Raw genomic sequence first — 19,893 nt, 5'->3', positions numbered from 1 at the left:
GCTCTGATTGTCTTTTGAACTTTATAAAGTTCTGTCTTTACTGTCCTCACCCCAGTTTTTCTTTTCCTTTTCCCCCCATCCTCTACTGTGCATACTGGTGCATAAGCCACCTACTGGACCAACAGTAGACACGCATAGCAAGTCTTTGTGGTTTTTGAACAGCCAGGTCTCCGTTATCACCAAAATGCAGCTTTCCATGACGAAATGCTGCCCCCCTCTGTTTTCGGATCACATGACCAGGAGCTTCACATTGCATCTTCTAAGCCAGCTCTGCTCTGTACATTCTGGCTTCCCATCCAATTCACTGAGTGGATATTGTTTTTTGTTTTTTCTTAGCTGCTAACTGAGCTTTGTAAAATAGACTTGTGTTTTAATATGACAGAAGTTGTGGATTAAAGTCATCCAATGTTGTAATAACATGATGTGTGTGTGTGTGCGCTCTTTATTGTGTTGCTTTCAGACCTGAAACACCTCTGAACACCTGACATCTTGTTCTGTCACATAACATTTGGTTTGCATAGCAGCAGCATGACATGAGTTCAGCTCAACTGCCATCTGCTGGAGCATAGACGCAGCCGCAGTGGGGCTTCAGATGATGGTAAAGGGCTATTTGTACTGAAGATGGTAACTAATACAAGTAAGCTCCCCTGTGTTTAAGCCTGCACTGACTAATGTAAAGAGTTTCGGTCCGTCAGAAGGGAAGAAGCAGTGCCGTGGTATTCCAGACTTTTGGTCTCAGACTCAACTGCATTTTCAGGAGTTTATTTCAAGACCACTGCAGGGATATCACTAAATTCCCAGTGCCTTGACCTTTTGATTTATTTTTTAATATTACTGCGATTGAATGTAAAGCTTCCTGCTTCAAAAGCAACCAATAGGTCATTTGTGATGTGTTCCTGTTAACAGCTGTGAGCCCTCCCCACCCCCTTCATATGCACTCTAAAAAAGTGAACATGGGAGAGGGGAGAAGAAGGAAATCTTTTATTATAAAAGGTGGTCAAAGTTGGGTGGATGGTAAAACATGGAAAAGGAGTGTTGAATAAAGATGGTTTATTTCAGCTACTTTAGTGATTGTTTAAATACATAGTGCAAAGCCTTTTTCTCTGCAGTAGATACTGTAAACCTGTATATACTGTGAACCTTTACATACAGCATTACAAACCTTCATATACAGACGGTCTTTATATACAGCATAGACAGTACAGTGAAACTTTATATGAGGGGTGGACAAAAATCGATTCATGTAAAATTTGCGATTCTCCTCAGATTTTTCTTCTCTCAGAACTTCCAAAAATCGATTTTTAAAAACTCTTTTTCTGGCTTCTGTAAAACACCGGTGCAGGAAGCTACTGGTTATACTCACTGTCAGCGTGCCCGTCAGTGAAGGCAAGTGTTTGGGAGCACTTTGGATTTCACAACCTCCAGGGAAGACGGAGCTGCACATGACTCATTCAATATGAAAGGTTTGCAAAATAAAAGTAGTTCTTCATCAACACTATGAACGCACACTGCAGTCAAGTGAGCTGTCACTTCTCACTCACTCACTCATCACTTAACCTCTTATCTGGGGTCGGGTCGTGGGAGCAACAGCTCTAGCAGGGGACCCCAAACTTCCCTTTCCCGGGCCACATTCACCAGCTCTAACTGGGGGATCCCGAGGCGTTCCCAGGCCAGTGTGGAGATATAATCTCTCCACCTGGTCCTGGGTCTTCCCCGAGGCCTCCTCCCAGCTGGATGTGCCTGGAACACCTTCCTAGGGAGGCGCCCAGGGAGCATCCTTATTAGATGATCCTGAACCACCTCAACTGGCTCCTTTCAACGCAAAGAAGCAACAGCTCTACTCCAAGTTCCTCACGGATGCTGAACTTCTCCCCCTCTCTCTAAGGGAGACTCCAGCCACCCTCCTGAGAAAACACATTTCGGCCGCTTGGACCCGCGACCTCGTTCTTTGGGTCCTGACGTCATCCACTTCTCTGTAGTCAAACCAGCCAGCCCTATATTTGTCTTTTATTTTTGAAGTCACTGAGAATTGAGATGTATACAAAAAATTTGCAAGTTAAGCACAAGTTAATGGCATTTGTTCATTGCCTTTGTGTGTTTACATAATAGCAATCAGTTGTTCCTTTTTCTAAAAAGGAAATATAATCTTATGCTTTCATACAATATTTGCCACTCTGTCTTTATTAGCTCACAGAGGACTGGACTAGATATTGAAGGTACTTTTTCAAAAATCGATTTTGAATCGAAGATCGGTTTGAATTGAGAATCCATTCTGAATTGAATCATGGCACCAAGAACCGGATAGACACCCAAAGATTCCCACCCCTAGTGGACAATGTTCAAATGTGAATTCAAATTTGAAAATAAAAATGCATTATAAACTATGTCGCCTTATTTTCCATTTGTGGTATTCTTAAAGTCAAAATGAAAATGCAATTTTCTAACAATCTACAATTGAAAATGAAAATACAGTTGACGATTTGACCTTCTGCACAGTGGACAATATTCAAGGTAATGAGGGAAACAGCATCACCAGTTGGTAGCAATTACTTTTACATGTCAGCATACTCCTTCAGTGTCACAATGGGTATGGAAATGCAATCTGTCATTCCTCTCATCAAGGCGGGTCTTCAGTGAGAACGTCACTTCCTCGATCAGTGATTGGCTGGAACTTCACCTAGCCTACCTGTTGTTGTGTCTTGAGTCTTGAGAGAAAAGTGGTCTCGAGACTGTAACTTAATGTTCACTATGTATACTGTAGTAAAGGTTCACAGTGTTGTATACTGTATAAAGACTCACTTTATATACTGTATATAAAGGTTCACTATGCTGTAAATAAAACTTTAGTGTTTATGGGTTTTCAGTATATAATGTATGTGAACTGTACCGAGGGGTACGACTTTGAAATGAAAATGAAATATTAGACAGTTTTTTCATTTTCTTTTTAATATGGTCATATAGAATGCCCACACGAGTATGTGTGAAAATGAAACTTGTATAATTGCATTTCTACTTATACTTTGACTCAAATAACACATACAAATGTGGAAAAGTATAATGCTATTGTGGAATGACATTTTCATTTTCAAGTTTACATCATTATCCCTATATACCCTGTGGGCTTCCATATGGAAGTGGGATTATTGATAATTGTACTGGCAAAGATGAGCCCATGCTGTCGAACTACATGTCCCAGTAGGCTTTGCGGTCCAAGAGGAGGAGCTGTCTCGACCTTGGAGTTTGACGCACAGAAGCATGGCGAACAAGGATGCGAATGTAAGTGTTATAAATGCTGAACGTTGTAATTGAACAGGTGTATACTGTGCTGAGGGGCCTGTTTATCTACTACGTTATGAACACTACTAACTTAACGGGGTGTTAGTGAATGAACCAGCCCGGTTACGGAAGAGCTCGCCACTCAGCATGTCGCAGGGCTTCTGCTAGCTCGTACCTAGCTAAACTTCAACAGCTGCCGTTACCGGTGAGACGTGACCAAAGTCATGGACATAACCGGACTGTTGGCTGCTCTCACACATAGACTCTGTGCTGACATTAACACGGAATGGCACCGGTGTCTAGGTCATTGGCCCATTCATTCATTCAGCTAGCGCAGTTAGCAGGTCGGTCCACATAGTGCGCTACAGAGCCCCGCAGACTGCTTTATCCCAGTGGGACAGTCCTGAGTCTTTACGCTGTGTAAGGGGACATTGGACCTGGACCGAGACGTGAAGCCTCGGCAGAGCTGGTCCTGGATCAGCTGTCAGTCTGCAGGGGTTAACAGCTCTGCGTGCTTGAAGTTTGTATGTGATGTAACGTACTGTCCAAATCATATAAAGGTGCACAGCTACTACAGCCAGTACGACAGTGTAGTGTGTCCTGTCAAAATAATAATAATATTAAAGGTGTACAGCTACTACAGCCAGTACGGCAGTGTAGTGTGTCCTGTCTAAATAATAATAATAATATTAAAGGTGTACAGCTACTACAGCCAGTACGGCAGTATAGTGTGTCCTGTCTAAATAATAATAATAATAATAAATGTGTACAGCTACTACAGCCAGTACGGCAGTATAGTGGGTCCTGTCTAAATAATAATAATAATATTAAAGGTGCACAGCTACTACAGCCAGTATATGACAGTATATACAGATATTTATTTCTGTATTTGTGCTTGACTTTAATGCAACATTATTTTTTTCACAATTTATGAATCAATAAATACTTATAATGTCAGCACTACTCTGAAGTTAGAGAGCCCTGCAAGGAAAATACATTGATCGTATTTATACTCTGTCTCTATCACATACTCTTACACACACACACACACACACACACACACACACACACACACACACACACACACTGACACTGATAAACTGCAGCGCTTGGTCCAGCACCTGAGGGATCTGGCTGGTCGGATGTCTTCGTCTGGTGGAAAAGGGGCAGGATTAGGACTGAAGCTGCTGCTTGGAGCTGGTGCTTTGGCATATGGCGTTAAAGAAGCCACCTACACAGGTAAACACACTTTCACACACTTTCAATATGTGACAGACGTACTGTGGGCACACTGTTCATGTCCCCAGTTGGCAGTGATACTCCACAAAACTAGCAGGAGTTTAGGTTAAGTAGGAGACGCTGGCTGCAGAATGTGAGTAAGAGAATGAACCTAGATAATGGCTGATCAGTGTACTGCAACTTAAGAAAATAAGCAAATACACAACACATATTTTAAAATCTGCAAACGAAGAACCGAGTTCGCAACACGTCACTGTAATGCACTGAAGATAAAAAACACAAGCAATGAAAGACACTCCAAAGCCCCTTTGACACATGCACTGCCGACCTGAAATGATCCAGACATTACCTGGTTCAGACGGACCGGATATACAGCAGAAATACCCTGCATGCTCCCTAACACAAAGAGCCAGTTATCTGTGAGTGGGCTTGTTGGGGAGAATTCAGATCATATTAGTTTTGTGTGAATGCAGCCGCTCATTCTCCGGTTTATCCACAGAGTTGAATTAGACGCGTTGATGACATTAATGCCATAAGCTAACAGCGCAGCAAAACAAACCTCTGACGTGAAAAAAGGAGGAGGATATCTGCAAAGACGGCAGCAAAATAACTGGAGAGACAACAAGATTCAGGAAGCTCTGTCAGTAAGGACCAGATTAAACAAAATCAAAGAATGGCAAGAGACTCAGTTGTTTGTGACCAAATTAATAACTGGCTCCGTCAGCGTGCTGGTCACTTTATTAGGCACACCTGGTGCTTAACGATGACGATAACAATGACCTGGACAAATGAGAACATTCACAGGCTCATGTAATGACAATGTTAAACATCCAGCTCCACTGCTGATCTGAGGGATATAGGGTTGTTGTCACGTCATCACACTGTATCTCAGAGTTGGTGCTGGTCAATGCCATAGACTGTATGCAGATCTGGATGGCTTGACAACTGCCTGAGGTAAAGCCAAAACATCTGGATCGTAAACCCCGCCCCGTCTTATGTTAGCAGATGGGACATGGGCCAAACTAAAAAGTCAAAGTACACTTCAAATCCATTTTCCCAAAGAGGGTTTCTGTAATTTTTTGTAGTTTTGATCACCCTGATGTTTGGTCAAGTGTTCATTGTTTTTAATTTGTTATTTGATGCTAGAAACTAGCATGATTGATTGACAGCAGTGATTGAGTTAGTCAACTGGTCAGCCGGGTGCATGGACGGAAGTTCAATGACTTGGCTCTACGGCCCGTTCCCTACTGCACAGACTGTGGTTGCTAAATTCCGACATGGCAGCGCCCGTATCCAGGATATTTCTGCTTCACTTTTAGAAAGTGGGAGGAAGTAGAGCCGTGTCCACCATCTTTATAATCTTTAAGTAGATCAACTTTGTGTAGACTAGCTATATTTTCTTGTGTTCCTGTATGTGTATATATATATATATAAAATTGATAATAGCTGGTGTGTGTGTGTGTGTGTGTGTGTGTGTGTGTGTGTGTGTGTGTGTGTGTGTGTGTGTGTGTGTGTGTGTGTGTGTGTGTGTGTGTGTGTGTGTGTGTGTGTGTGTGTGTGTGTGTGTGTGTGTGTGTGTGTGTGTGTGTGTGTGTGTGTGTGTGTGTGTGTGTGTGTGTGTGTGTGTGTGTGTGTGTGTGTGTGTGTGTGTGTGTGTGTGTGTGTGTGTGTGTAGTGGAGGGTGGTCAAAGAGCCATCATCTTCAACAGAATAGGAGGGATGCAGATGGACACTGTTCTGGCTGAGGGGCTGCATTTCAGGTAAGATGTTTCAGTGGCTGTACTGTAGATCAGTGGATTTATCTAGTGTCACACTCACAAGTGGCCAACCTCAAGAAGGTGGCTCTTAACCAGTGATAAGACCAGTCTGAGGGCAGAAGCCAGAGGAAAGAGTGGTGACTCAGCGGCGTAAGGAGATTTGATCGACAGTGAATGATAACCCACCTGGAAGTATTATGAGCGAGTTTCTGTCTGCGTCCTTTTGTTGACATAATTGAAAGTTAACCATCATGAGTGTAGTGGCTATTTCTAAGAGTTCTTTCAACATTCAAAGTTGCACAAAGGCCACTGATGCACCAGTTCCATTAGTTTGTACACAGGCAATAGAAGTCCAATGTCCAGGCAGGATTCAGGCTTTTGTAGATTAAATTCCCAGTTCAAAGCCAACAAACAATCCATGCTGCCTCTCTCTTGCTCTGGAAAAAAAAGATCTCTCTTTCCGGTACGTTAGCTGTCATGACCATAGACTGTAATAACTGGACTGCAGTAGATCCTGATCCTGAAGCATGGACTAATTCAAAATCGATTTTGAATTGAAAATCAATTCTGAATTGGATCATAACACCAGGAATTGAATCGTGAGACACCCAAAGATTCCCACCCCTAGTGGACAATGTTCAAATGTGAATTCCAATTTGAAAATAAAAATGCATTATAAACTATGTCGCCTAATTTTCCATTTGTGGTATTCTTAAAGTCAAAACGAAAATGCAATTTTCTAACAATCTACAATTGTAAATTAAAATAAAGTTGATTGCATTTACTTTTACATGCTCCTTCAGTGTCACAATGAAAATGCAATCTGTCATTCCTCTCATCAAAGCAGGTCTTATGTTAAGACGTCACTTCCTTGTTCAGTGATTGGCTGGAACTTCACTTCAGACCATAGACTGTATTGAATTGAATTGAATTGAATAGAATAGACTGTATAAAAAAATGGACGTAGCATACCCGTCGAGGTCCGTTCTCTCAACTTGATCCAATCATCCTCGCCTACGGGAGTCTCCATCTTGTCAGACTTTGACTCCGCCTCATTTCCTCTTACCAAAAAAGGGCATGTATGTGGCGTTGGGGGGAGGGAGATACGTCCATCTGACTGACGTATACCTCTAAGGAGAAGTGAGGGCCAGATGCTAGCTGTCACTCAAGAGGCCACGCCCACAATTATTCATAAACTTTACCCTCCAATAAAATTAAAAACTAGCCTGGTACAAAAAACCCCCTCTGTGTAGTCATGGAGATATAACCTAAACATACAGACTAGAATGTTTTTTTGTCCCAGGCCTTAAACAGGTTTAATGATGCTGTGAAAACGGCCTGTTTAACATGGTGGTCAATGAGAAACTGCTCTATAATGAAACCTGCCCCTAGTGGACACTCAGAGAACTGACGTTTTTGGCACTTTCTGATTGGATCAACCAGGAAGTCGCCGTGGTGGGGGCTTGGTTACTACCACCTGCTACCTTTATCAATGCTCAATAAGTGTTTGGTGTGGTGCTTAGTGCCCCTAGTGTACTCAAAAATGAATACAAAATAAACAATGATGACAAAATAATCAAACTAATGAAATAGCTCCTACAATGAGTTTGGTGCATAACTGGAGTCCAAAGAAGAGGAGCGGAGCAGGCTGGCTCCACCCTGTGGATGCTAAGTGACCCCTCTGCTGACAGTGCATTGAGCACACAGGCTCATCCTTTCTAAAGTACTGCCTGTGCCGTGACGTTAGTGTCGTTGTGACATTGTGCTGCAGGATCCCATGGTTCCAGTACCCTATCATCTATGACATCAGAGCCAAACCCAGGAAGATCTCCTCTTTGACTGGCAGCAAAGGTAACCCCATCATGTGCATTCAACGCACCAACATGGCTTACCACAGTCACTACTTTGACCCCCTTTATTTCCTGCTTCTTGTTATCTATCAATACTTCGATTTAAAAAAAAACAACTCAATAATTTTTCTAGGGCTGGACCCGAATATTTGACTATTCAGATATTTGTCCGTTTGGTAGGTATTTAAAGTTGTACTCCATAAGAATTGAGATCCTTTGTTTCTAGCGACCTCTTTGGCAGTAAGATGTAACTGCAGGTGACCCTGTTCTTTCAGAGACTCCGTCTTTCGCATTCATGGTCACTGCGTGCTGACTATTCATTTTGATTTCTTTTTTTTGCTCTTTTGTAAACTTTATTGACACACATCCACCTTTCTACTTCAGGTCTGTCCCCTATATGTTCCCCTCTTAAATCCACACACATACACATGTTCCTGTTACACTTCTGTTCTTACTACAAGCCTGACTCAGAAGTTTGAAGCTGCTGATTTCAAGTGAACGCAACATAACTGTTATACATCCTGCATAGTGATGATCTGGGGTGACAGACCGACCCCTGTCAGCAGAGTCACTGACATGGAGGCTTATTTACATCTAGAGAGGGAATGTCTCCACAGACACACAGATGTGAATACTCAGCAAAAAGACAACAAGTGCTTTCATTAGTGGGTCATTATGATCAGTCACCATTGTTTTAACTCACTCTGTGATAGATAGTGACTGAAGAGACAATTAAATAGATGGAACTCTTACGGAGTACAACTTGAAATAAAAACATGAGAGTTAAACGTATGCCATCAGCAGAATATAACCTGTCACTTCAGTTGCCAAGGCATATCCAAAGAATACATGAAATACAATTTTGCAGATGCTTATAATTTTTCCCTTCATCTTTAGTTTTTCTTTTGCTATTGTTGTGCTTCACCTTTGGAGGGGAAGGAAACAATGAAGAGAGCATTTGATACAAAAGACTTTTGAACGAAGTTTTGGATATGAAGAGATTTTACACTATGTAAAGATGAATTTGGTAGCATGTGAATCCCATGTGACTGATGGCTTTTGATGTACAGTAGTAAACACAGCGTGCCTGCTTTGTAAAGCTCCTACTCTAAAAGAGCAGGAGGCGGTGGAGCCCCAGTCAGACTGCTCAGTGTTCATGTACACAGTGCATAATATAACCGAGTGTCTAATATCTGTGTGTGTGTGTGTATGTAGATCTGCAGATGGTGAACATAGCGGTGCGGGTGTTGTCAAGACCCCTGGCGTCCAACCTGCCGACCATGTACCAGCAGCTGGGGAAGGACTACGATGAGAAAGTCCTGCCTTCCATTGTCAACGAGGTCCTCAAATCTGTAGTGGCAAAGTTTAACGCCTCGCAGCTCATCACACAGAGAGCACAGGTACTGTTGTCTGTACACTCTGCTGGAACGATGAATGGATTTGTTTGATCCCAGTCTATATTTATAATCAGCTGTTTGACAGATACATGCTACAATTTCTGTAACACCATGTCAGAATATAGAGTTTCAACATAACACAACGTCAAACCACAGTGTGCAGTCCATACCTGTGTGATATTGTTAGTACAGTTGGATATTGTTGCTGTCTAGGTGTCCCTGCTGGTGCGCAGGGAGCTGTTTGAGAGAGCCAAAGACTTCAACATCATTCTGGATGACGTGTCCATCACTGAGCTGAGCTTCAGCAGCCAATACACCGCTGCTGTGGAGGCCAAGCAAGTTGGTAAGGCACAGTGCACCACAGTCAGACATCAGCCCCAGTGATCTCACTACATGATCCCAGCGTTTTACACAGTATCTGAGGCATTTCTGATACTGGGTTTGGTATTGCAACAACTGTATTCAGAACGTACTAACACTGTTTCCTAACAGCAAGAGACTGTCTGAGTATTTCTTATATCAGATTTTCTGTGTCCACACTGAACCTGTTAAATATGCACAGAATGTGGAATAAGCTTTAAAACCTGCTCCTGGAAAACAGCTGCATTTCCTGTGCACCAGCTGAGTCCTGATGTGTTTATCAAATAAGGAGGCAGTGCCATCACTTCACAAACTGTCTCGCCAAAGTCCACTCCAATCCACTCCTTCTCACACACACACACACACACTAACACACACACACACACACACACACACACACGCGCACATACACACACGCGCACATACACACGCACACATGCGCACACACACACACACACACACACACACACACACACATTAGTGCACTGTGTGTCCTCTGTACTGACACAATCAGTACACTCAAGTTCCCCCAGTGAGTGCTGTCTCAAATCACACACTGCACTTAGCGGATTTAACCATCGTATTTCTTCTGTTTATTTTTCCAAAAGCTTTACCAACCACTCGTCTGACAGAACACACCGCCAGAAATCCTTGTGATCCTCTTTTTACATTTATAAAGCCATTTTCCAGTTTGAATTTAGTCCCACCTCTTCCCCTACGTAGTCAAAATGGCGGCGATCGAGGGCATTGAGTGTCCAGCGTTACACACTCAACGGTTTGGCCGTTTTTGAGTGTGCGAGCAGAGAAATGCAGTACACTGCATTTTAACAACTTCTGTCAGGAATGCACTTCCACCCTCAAAAAAGCCAGTTTTTCTCTTTTGTAAACGTTATTAACACATTCACCTCTCTACTACCACCCACCAGTCCGTCCCCTATATATGTTCCCCTCTTAAATCCATACACACACACACATGTTCCTATTACACTTCTGCCCTTACTACAAGCCTAAATCAAGTTGGAAGTTCCCGATTTTCAATTACAATGAAACGCAGCCTAACTGTTGATGATCTGGGCCGTCAGACCAATCTCTGTCAGCAGAGTCACTAACATGGAGGCTTATTTACATCTAGAGAGGGAATGTCTCCACAGACACTGTTTTATCAGGTTTTACTTTTAAAGAACTCTTGAAATTAATTTAATTAGTACTAAGAAGAACTTTATCAGTAACTGTGTGCGTGTGTGTGTGTGGTTATGTGTGTGTGTTTTTAGCCCAGCAGGAGGCCCAGAGAGCCCAGTTCTGGGTGGAGAAAGCCAAACAGGATCAGAGACAGAAGATCATCCAGGCTGAGGGAGAGGCTGAAGCTGCCAAAATGGTAACCAGGTTCTCACTGTTACTATGGGAACAGCGGTGTTCCACGTGGGTCCACACCTTACAATCCGCCCACTCCACAGAGTTGACAGATTCGTCCGCCATCCTAACATGAAAGTGTAGTTTCTGTGTTTTTAAAAACACAGACGAGACTATGAGCGCTGTGGGGGGACTGAGGATTAACCAATCAGAAACATGAGTTGTCAAGCTGTGTGTTTACATAGACAGCACTCACTGGCCAATCACAACCAAGTTAGTTAAACATGCTTACGTCAAAGGACTGGTAAGTCCCGCCCCGTAATAGGGCTTCAGGTAGACTCCATGGGACCTCAGCTCATGGTGTTTATTGAAATGGGTTCAATTATATTCTGGTCCCAGTCATTATTCTCCTGGATTAGGATGTTTGTGGAATTAAATGATCACGGTCTTTTTAGGCACTTACATACATCAAATAAGCCATCGAGACAGTTTTTTCGTATATAAACTATTAACAGAGAAATCAGGTAGAGCTGACAGTCGCTAACAGCCGGAAGTGGCTAACAGTGATTAGCTCGGGGCAGTACAGTGAAGGCATTCAAATGTCTTTTTTAACCACTAATACTGCTGAAAATAACAGCAAACCTCTGCAGCAGCATGAGAAGAGCCCCTACACAGAAAACAAAGCACCAACAACGAAGTTAGTGAACCCGGAGATTATTAAAAGAGTGTTATAAAGACCTGGCCCCTGTACCAGCACCTCTCATAGTAAAGTCCATTAAAGTGGATTACCAAAGTCAATCCAAAAGGAAGGAGCCCATTGGTGCTTTGTTTCCTGTGTAGGGACTCTTCTCATGCTGCTGCAGAGGTTTTCTGTTGTTTTCAGCAGTTTTAGTGGTTAAAAAAGACGTTTGAATGCCTTCACCGTACTGCCCCGAGCTAATCACCGTTAGCCACGTCCGGCTGTTAGCGACTGTCCAGGATTTCTCTGTTAATAGTTGTTACATGAAAAAAAAAAACTGTCTCGATGGCTTATTTGATGAATGTGGTGGTGCAGTGTGTGTTTGACGTCAACTTGAGTCAGACAGTGAGACAAACCTGCACTGTTGATGACTGAGAACTTAGATATTTAAAGAAGACTGGAGATTAATCTGTGCAATATATATATTGTGTCTGTGTCTGTGTGTGTGTGTGTGTGTGTGTGTGTGTGTGTGTGTGTGTGTGTGTGTGTGTGTGTGTGTGTGTGTGTGTGTGTGTGTGTGTGTGTGTGTGTGTGTGTGTGTGTGTGTGTGTGTGTGTGTGTGTGTGTGTGTGTGTGTGTGTGTGTGTGTGTGTGTGTGTGTGTGTGTGTGTGTGTGTGTGTGTGTGTGTGTGTGTGTGTGTGTGTGTGTGTGTGTGTGTGTGTGTGTGTGTGTGTGTGTGTGTGTTTCTCAGCTGGGCCTTGCAGTGACTAGGAACCCTGGTTACCTGAAGCTGAGGAGAATCCGAGCCGCACAGAACATCGCAAAGACGGTCAGTACTTTTGTTTGTCTCCAGTGACTCCGTCTCTCTCTTTCACTTTGATTCATGTGATTTTGAATAAAACACACGTGATTTAAATTCTGTGTGAATATTAAAGGATCCCAGAATGAAAGATTTGTCCCAGCATTGGTGGTGATGAGGGCTGTTGTGTGTGCTTCCAGGTTTCAGCATCCCAGAACAAGGTGTACCTTAGTGCTGACAGTTTGGTCCTCAACCTACAAGACCAGACGTTTTTGGATAAGTAGGTCCACACACACACACACACAGAACGTGAAGTTAACCTTGAAGCTGTTTTGCAGTTCAGTTGTTAAAATGGATGGAAAAGGCAGTTACCAGAACCAGTATGATCTCCTTATACTGCAATACTCTGTCTTACTTCATATTTTCTATTTATAGTCCCCATAATTAATCTGCCGTATTTGATTAATTGAAGAAATGTAATTCAGGTGGATTTGGTGGCACTGTGTGTTCTAAACTGAGGGAAACTTAATATTTAAAATATTAAGAGTAGAGCAGCTAAAGACATGCTGTCACAACAGTGCCATCCTGAGACACGAGGAATGCTTCAGGCTAAGGCTGGACAAAAATCTTTAATCCCCGTATACTCTAGATCCATCATATCTTGATAACAACATACAGTATATCACAATATAGCCTGTCCTCTGTTCATTTATTAAATAAGTCGTCTATATGAAATATCCTCATGGTAAAGCCTATGGTTGTTCATAACAAATGAATTCATTTAACAAACAACTTTAGTGCAAAATACTATTTCACAACAGATTTTCTGAGACTTTTCAGTTAGTTTGTCCTTGTTATTATCAAGGTAGATGACGGAGTTGTGCGTCACAATATCGCGATATAGGATTTCATCATGATCCATTGAAAGAGGCTAAACAATCATATTGATTCATCACACAGCCGTGACACAGATGAGAGGATTCAAGAAGAAAGAAAGGCTTATTGAAGCAACAGGCACAGTCGTAGTGTTGGCACCGTAAAAAAAGTATGACTTCAGTACGATACCTGCCTAAAATAATACAGATACTATAGCACGGCGTAAAACTAAAACATCATCAAAAGTAATGGAAAAATATTAGATGACAGAATGTCTCCAGTGTGAACTGTTACATACAGAGATGTGTGAACCACGTCAGACAGTTAAACAGTCAGCTTTAGCCCTGACTGCCTCCTCCAACTCTGATAGTGAAAAAAGTAAACACTCGCTTGACTTCACGTTACATCAGGGATGTTAATGTTATCTATCTCTAACCTGCAGCTCTCTGAACTCTTTGAACAAGTCCTCATGTCTGTCAGTGAGATGTTTCAAAGAGTTGGCCGTTGGTCAGACGGCACTTGGTGGTGTCCATGATTGCCCTTACTGTCGGCAACGTAAACCAAATACTTCCATATTTCGCTCCGTGCATTTTTCGACAAATAGGACGGTCGGCAGGAGCACTCGGGCCGCTGTCAGCCATGTCTGTCTGTCTCTGTGACTGTCCGTCACCATGAAACCACGCCCACTCTGGCTGCAGGCAGCGATGAAGCTGCACAAAGACACCCTTCTCCGCTGTCACACAAAGTTCATAAAGCACAGATACTAATAAAACGTGAAACAGTATGGTTTTTAACGGCTGGGTACGGCGGTACCTTTCTGGTATCGCTTTACCGTGCAACACCACTTCTTCCTGTGTTCCGTGTGCTGGTTGATGAAGTGTGCTCTTGTTTTTCAGCTTGTCGGTGCAGCCGAAGAAGTGATGAAGAGGACACAAAGAAAAGCGGAACTGACTCTGTTCTCAACATACATGACTCTGGACAAGTGTGAATGTGGACAACTAGAAAGAAGCCATTTCTTTAAGTTTTTTTTTGTTTTACCTCTGACATCTGGGGGTGGCCTGTATCATCCCTGAAGTGTGTCAGTCAATTATTGTAGTGGAACAAAACAGTGATAAAATCCGCAGCAGAGGTGTTTGTCAAATGAAAAATTGAAGAATGAAATCATAAGGAAGTGCACATATGCGACTGATTTTGAGTAGAGTCTTTAAAGGTGTTCAGTGAATCCAAATGAGTGCAACAACACTTGTCAGGAGGATCTGGTCAGCTGAGAGCTCACTGCGGGTATGACATGGCTCCGTTCCTCTACCTGGAGCAGGTGTTCCACATGTTTGCTGATGGATGGATGTGGGTTCATGTAGTAAACCTACAATAATCATGCTAGTTAATACAACCTGATTTATCTGTTAATAAACTTTTGTTATACAGTTCTTTCATATCATTCTTATATCTGAATGGGGGGGGGGTCATCCCATTAGTTAAAGGAGCACTGTGTAGGTTTTTCTCCCATATTGTGCTAAAATTGTATATCCCATTCAAACGAATAGTGCTCTCTAGTGCCTTGCTTTTTCAAACGTGCGTTGCAACCAGGTTACAATTACACTAGGCGCTATGTGACTACATGTCATCCAATACTGGTCACTTGGCCTTTTTAATTCGCTTTTTTGGCGACAAGGATTCCTTCTCCTGTGGTGTGGCATAAGTATGATCTTGTATTATGAACAAAAGTGCAGTGATTCTTTCAAATATGCCGGGGCAGTGACAAACACGTCTCTCTGAGCTCCTTCTGCAGTCTTCCACAGTCATGTTGGCTCTGAGTGAAAACACGTTTAGCCTTACCAGCACCATGTAATGCTTTATGTCCCTCTCTGCCTTTCATAGTTTCTTACAGACCAGAAGAACATGAAGCCTCCATTGAGCTTTCCCGTCCTATGGAAATACAGATAATGAATGATTGGCTCAGGAGCATGAGTCAGATTGTTGGCAGAGGTAATAATTCACCAATGAGGACTTATTTATGAATGAAGGTGTGGATTTGAGGAAATACATTAATTAAAGAATCCTATCCAAGTAATAAATTAATCAGATTTGCTGTTATTTTCAGCAGGATTAGTGGTTAAAAAAGACGTTTGAATGCCTTCACCCTACTCCCCCGAGCTAATCACTGTTAGCCTCATAACATTAGACTTAGACTTCTCTTTATTGATCCTTTGGGATGACTCACGCAAATGAATTGAATTTCCAGCAGCTTACAAAAACACAGGGAGGTATAAAAAAATACAGTATAAGATAACTAATAAACTCTTAGCTAAATAAATACAGAAAGTATAAAAAAACAATAAAGAGTAAACAATAAACTCTTAGTCAAATATATATGAGGTAGATGTAAGAATATAGGTCAAATCAAATTCACAGAAAATTAAATCAGATAAGTTAAATGTAGAGGAAATGTATAAGATCCAATATGTATGACTGTAGCAGCACTGTTGGCAGCATAACATTACATTACATCAGTGATGCCGACTCTCCAGGATCTCTCCGTTAATAGTTGTTTCAACCAAAAACATGTGTCTGGATGGCTTATTTGATGAGTGTATTTGCTGAAAAAGCTGAAAAAGACCCTGGGATGATTTCACTTTAGTGGAGATCAACATCCAGTATTGGTTTTCGCACAGAGATGTCTTCCAATCTCTGGATGTTGTGATGATATCACGAACTGTAGATGATGAAATCCACAAATTCATTGACTTTTGACGTTGAGAAACATTATTGTGTGACTATATTCGGCTGCAGTCTTTCACAGAGTGGTGAAGCCCTCCACATCTTTACTTCAGAAAGACTCAGCCTCTCTGGATGCTCTTTTTAGACCCAATCACGTTACTATGGTAACCTGGTGCCAGTTTACCTCATTCACTGTGAGATGTTTTCTTTTACCATATCGCAACTTTTAAAAACACACACTGTATTGCTGGTATCAAATTCAAAACGGGCTTATCATTTCAAAAAACAATGACTTTCAACATTCCATCTGTTGTCTTTGTGCTGTTTTCAATTAAATATGGGGTTTCAAAGTGTTTCAAAATCATCACATTCTGTTTCTCCTGAGGTTCAACAGCGTCCCCACGTGTTTGGAACAGGGCTGTAAGAGTGTGGTCGATCAAAAGAGCAAAGCGGCCTGCCACGTGCCTGCCCTCAACAATGTTACTGTTTGAAGTGAGCACCACGCGCCACCACGCGCCAGACTCACACTCACACTCACACACACACACACACACACACAGACGCACGCGCACACACACACACACACACACACACACACACACACCAACATACACAAACGCACACACCAACATACACAAACGCACACACGCACAGACACACAGACAGACACAAACGCACGCACACACACACACATCATCATCATCGTCATGTGTGATACTGACATGTACAAACAGAAATCATCAGATAAATGTATAAATGTTAACTCCTCATACATGATGTGTTGTTATTACTATGATGATTGTGTGTTTGTGTGTGTGTGTGTGTGTGTGTGTGTGTGTGTGTGTGTGTGTGTGTGTGTGTGTGTGTGTGTGTGTGTTCAACCCCGTGTGACCCCTCAGCTCAACAGCTGCTGTCTGCAACATCCCATGCAGACATCCATCACACACACACACACACACACACACACACAGTCTTGAGATGAAAGAAGCGCACACACACCTGCACCCACCTGCGGACCATCAGTCTGCGGGGTGGAAACAATTGTTACCTTTTAAAGCCCCACATTAGTGTATAAATATGAGGGGCTTCGACACACACACACACACACACACTGCACAACGTCTGTCAAACGATGCAACAACAAGTCGGGGTGCAGAGGTCGCTCCTGTCCGCCTGGGACTGCTTCGACATGTGGCATGACTACATGGACCTGGGCACGCTGCTGAAGAGGCCGGGCGACCCGAGCCACGGAGGGGGGCCCGGAGAGGCTCAGGGTCCGATGACAGAAGCGGCGGAGGCGGCGGCGGCGGCGCCCTGGAGCCACATCCAGGCCTCTCATAAGCGGGGGTCCCGCAAAAACTCCGTGGAGACGAGTTCAGTGAGTAGCGTGTCGGACTCCAGCTGCACCGGGACCACGGCGGACTTGTGCGGCTTCTGTAAGCAGAACGGGGAGTCTCCGGCGGTCTATCAGTCCCACAACCTCAAATCAGACTGCGGGAAAGTCACCTGCCCCATCCTCCGGAACTACACCTGTCCCATCTGCGAGGCCACCGGGGACCACGCTCACACACGCCGCTACTGCCCGCAGGCCCGGCGGCATGAAGAGGCCGAAAGGAGCCTGCCACGGTCCCGGTTCTGGTGAGGGACACGGAGGGACCGAGGACACTGGGGGGCTGTACATATTTACCAGACATGTTGCACACTGGTTGATGTTTGCATCGACTGTTGTTGATTGTTCCAGCTGTTTGTTGTTGTTGTTGTTGTTGTTGTTGTTGTTGTTGTTGTTATGATGATGTTGTTATATGTTAAAAGCTCACGTCAGTAAGTGACGTTCCGAAACTGTCTTTTTATGCCACAAGAATAAACATGGAAACAGTTCGGCCTCTCGTGTTGTTGTTCAAGTGTTTGAGGTTGAAAACAGAAACAAAAGTTTTCCTTTTATTCTACAAGTTTCTGCTTATTTATACTAAAGCAAAGACGCAAAATATTTTTTTTTATTGGGCAAGTTCCGACGCTATTGTTAAATTTTGTTCAAAGAAACTCTAACCCGTTAACAAGAGCGGACTCAAGGGGTGACTGTACCACTCAGAAAAACTACATTCAGTCAAGCATCAATTCTATTAAATTAAATTAAAATCCATTCAATTCAATTCAATTCAATTTCAATTCAGTTGTATTTACAGTGCCAATTCATAACAAAAGTTATCTCAGGACACTTTACATATAGAGTAGATAAAGACCACCCTCTATGACTTATTTATGGTTTAGACCCAACAATTCCCCCATGAGCAGCAATCTTGTGCACACAGTGGCAACGAAAACCTTCCCTATAACAGGCAGGAACGTGGACAGACCCAGCTCTGTGGAGGACGGACATCTGTCTGCACCGGTTGGGGAGGAAGAAAAGGAGAGAGAAAGAGAGAAAAGACGGACAGATTGACAGAGAGACAAAGACAGACAGACGGACAGAGAGAGACAAAGACAGACACATTTCCAGAGATGCAAGCATCCACAAAAGTAACAGTAACTATAATAATATCTATAGTTATATGAATATGACGTCTATGTTATGACAGTTAATGCAGCAGAATAGTAGAAACAAGCACAGCTAAGGTGATAGAATATGAAAATGATAATAAAATCAGCGTATTCTCCTATTGCACATCCCAAACTTGGAACCATTTACCAAGCACAATACGTGTCTCACCAACTGTGTCATCATTACCCAAACATCTGAAAACATGGCTGATGGGAAAACAGATCTGTGAACATAATATGGTCTGAAAACGGTTTTCTTGTTGTCTGTTGTGTAACCATTGATATGTAACCCTCTATAGAATTGAATTGAATTGAATTTGCATTTATTTCAGACATGTCAAAAAAAAGAATATAAAAGTATACAAAATTAAACAAGTTGAACAAATAAGAGAGAAAAAACATAAATACAGTTTATTGTGTCTGAAAAGGAGCAGGAAGAAGTGTTCACTTATTGAATCCGACCCCTTTTTCACAGTTCAGTGAGGGCTGTGATCTGCTTCAGATCCACTATATCTACAGATGTTTTTCTACTTTGTGACTCGTGTCCTGTTTTGTCTTGTTTCAAGCTTTGAATGCAATCTGTCACTTCATTATCGACAGTCACAATAGCATTTTGCACTTCACCAAGCACTTTACAATCAACAACAGTTCCTGTGTGCACAATTGCCACTTTATATGGACCTCCTGGAATGAATTTCCAGCACCTGCACTTTATCACTGTATGGGCATTGTTGCAACAGAATTCACTATTTATGTGATGTGCTCCCCAGCTCAGCTATGCTGTCAGCTGTGTCCTTATCATGCTCTGTTGTTGTTATGGGAGGCTTTATTTTTCTTTGTTACACCTTTACTTGTTTTGATGTCTTTCCCTTTCTCTTCTTGAGCACCTACCTGCCAAAAGGGATGAAAATGTGTGAGAGAAAAAGTGTGAGAAACTAGTGAAGTCATTCAAAGCAGTGGCCTCTACACTTCCAATTCATCTCTTGAATCTTAATCTTTAACCTCTTGTCCCTGTCGGGGTCGCGGGGGGCTGGAGCCGATCCCAGCTGACAT

General features: G+C 42.7%; 1 protein-coding gene across 1 annotated transcript; it reads left to right on the top strand.

Moving 5' to 3' along the window:
* The first annotated feature begins 3,228 nt into the window (after window positions 1-3,228).
* On the top strand, window positions 3,229-14,974 carry LOC310945149 (prohibitin-2-like). The gene is made up of 10 exons (XM_083911162.1): window positions 3,229-3,276; window positions 4,383-4,515; window positions 6,191-6,275; window positions 8,044-8,123; window positions 9,338-9,522; window positions 9,733-9,862; window positions 11,151-11,254; window positions 12,661-12,738; window positions 12,909-12,988; window positions 14,481-14,974. Exons 1-10 carry the CDS (start codon window positions 3,256-3,258, stop codon window positions 14,503-14,505), a joined length of 921 nt encoding a protein of 306 aa, XP_083767288.1. The 5' UTR covers window positions 3,229-3,255; the 3' UTR covers window positions 14,506-14,974.
* The last annotated feature ends 4,919 nt before the right edge of the window (window positions 14,975-19,893 follow it).

This window comes from Echiichthys vipera, assembly GCF_963691815.1.
Source record: "Echiichthys vipera genome assembly, chromosome: 3".
NCBI lineage: Eukaryota > Metazoa > Chordata > Actinopteri > Perciformes > Trachinidae > Echiichthys > Echiichthys vipera.
The sequence above is the reverse complement of the archived record's forward strand: the minus strand, read 5'-3'. Positions and strand labels throughout refer to the sequence as shown.

Bases quoted from the DNA above. Each gene is read 5' to 3' on its own strand.
- LOC310945149 (XM_083911162.1), top strand. From the start codon at position 3,256: ATGGCGAACAAGGATGCGAAT. The intron at 3,277-4,382 runs GTAAGTGTTATA...GATAAACTGCAG, and splicing joins TGGCGAACAAGGATGCGAAT to CGCTTGGTCCAGCACCTGAG. The intron at 9,863-11,150 runs GTAAGGCACAGT...GTGTGTTTTTAG, and splicing joins TGTGGAGGCCAAGCAAGTTG to CCCAGCAGGAGGCCCAGAGA.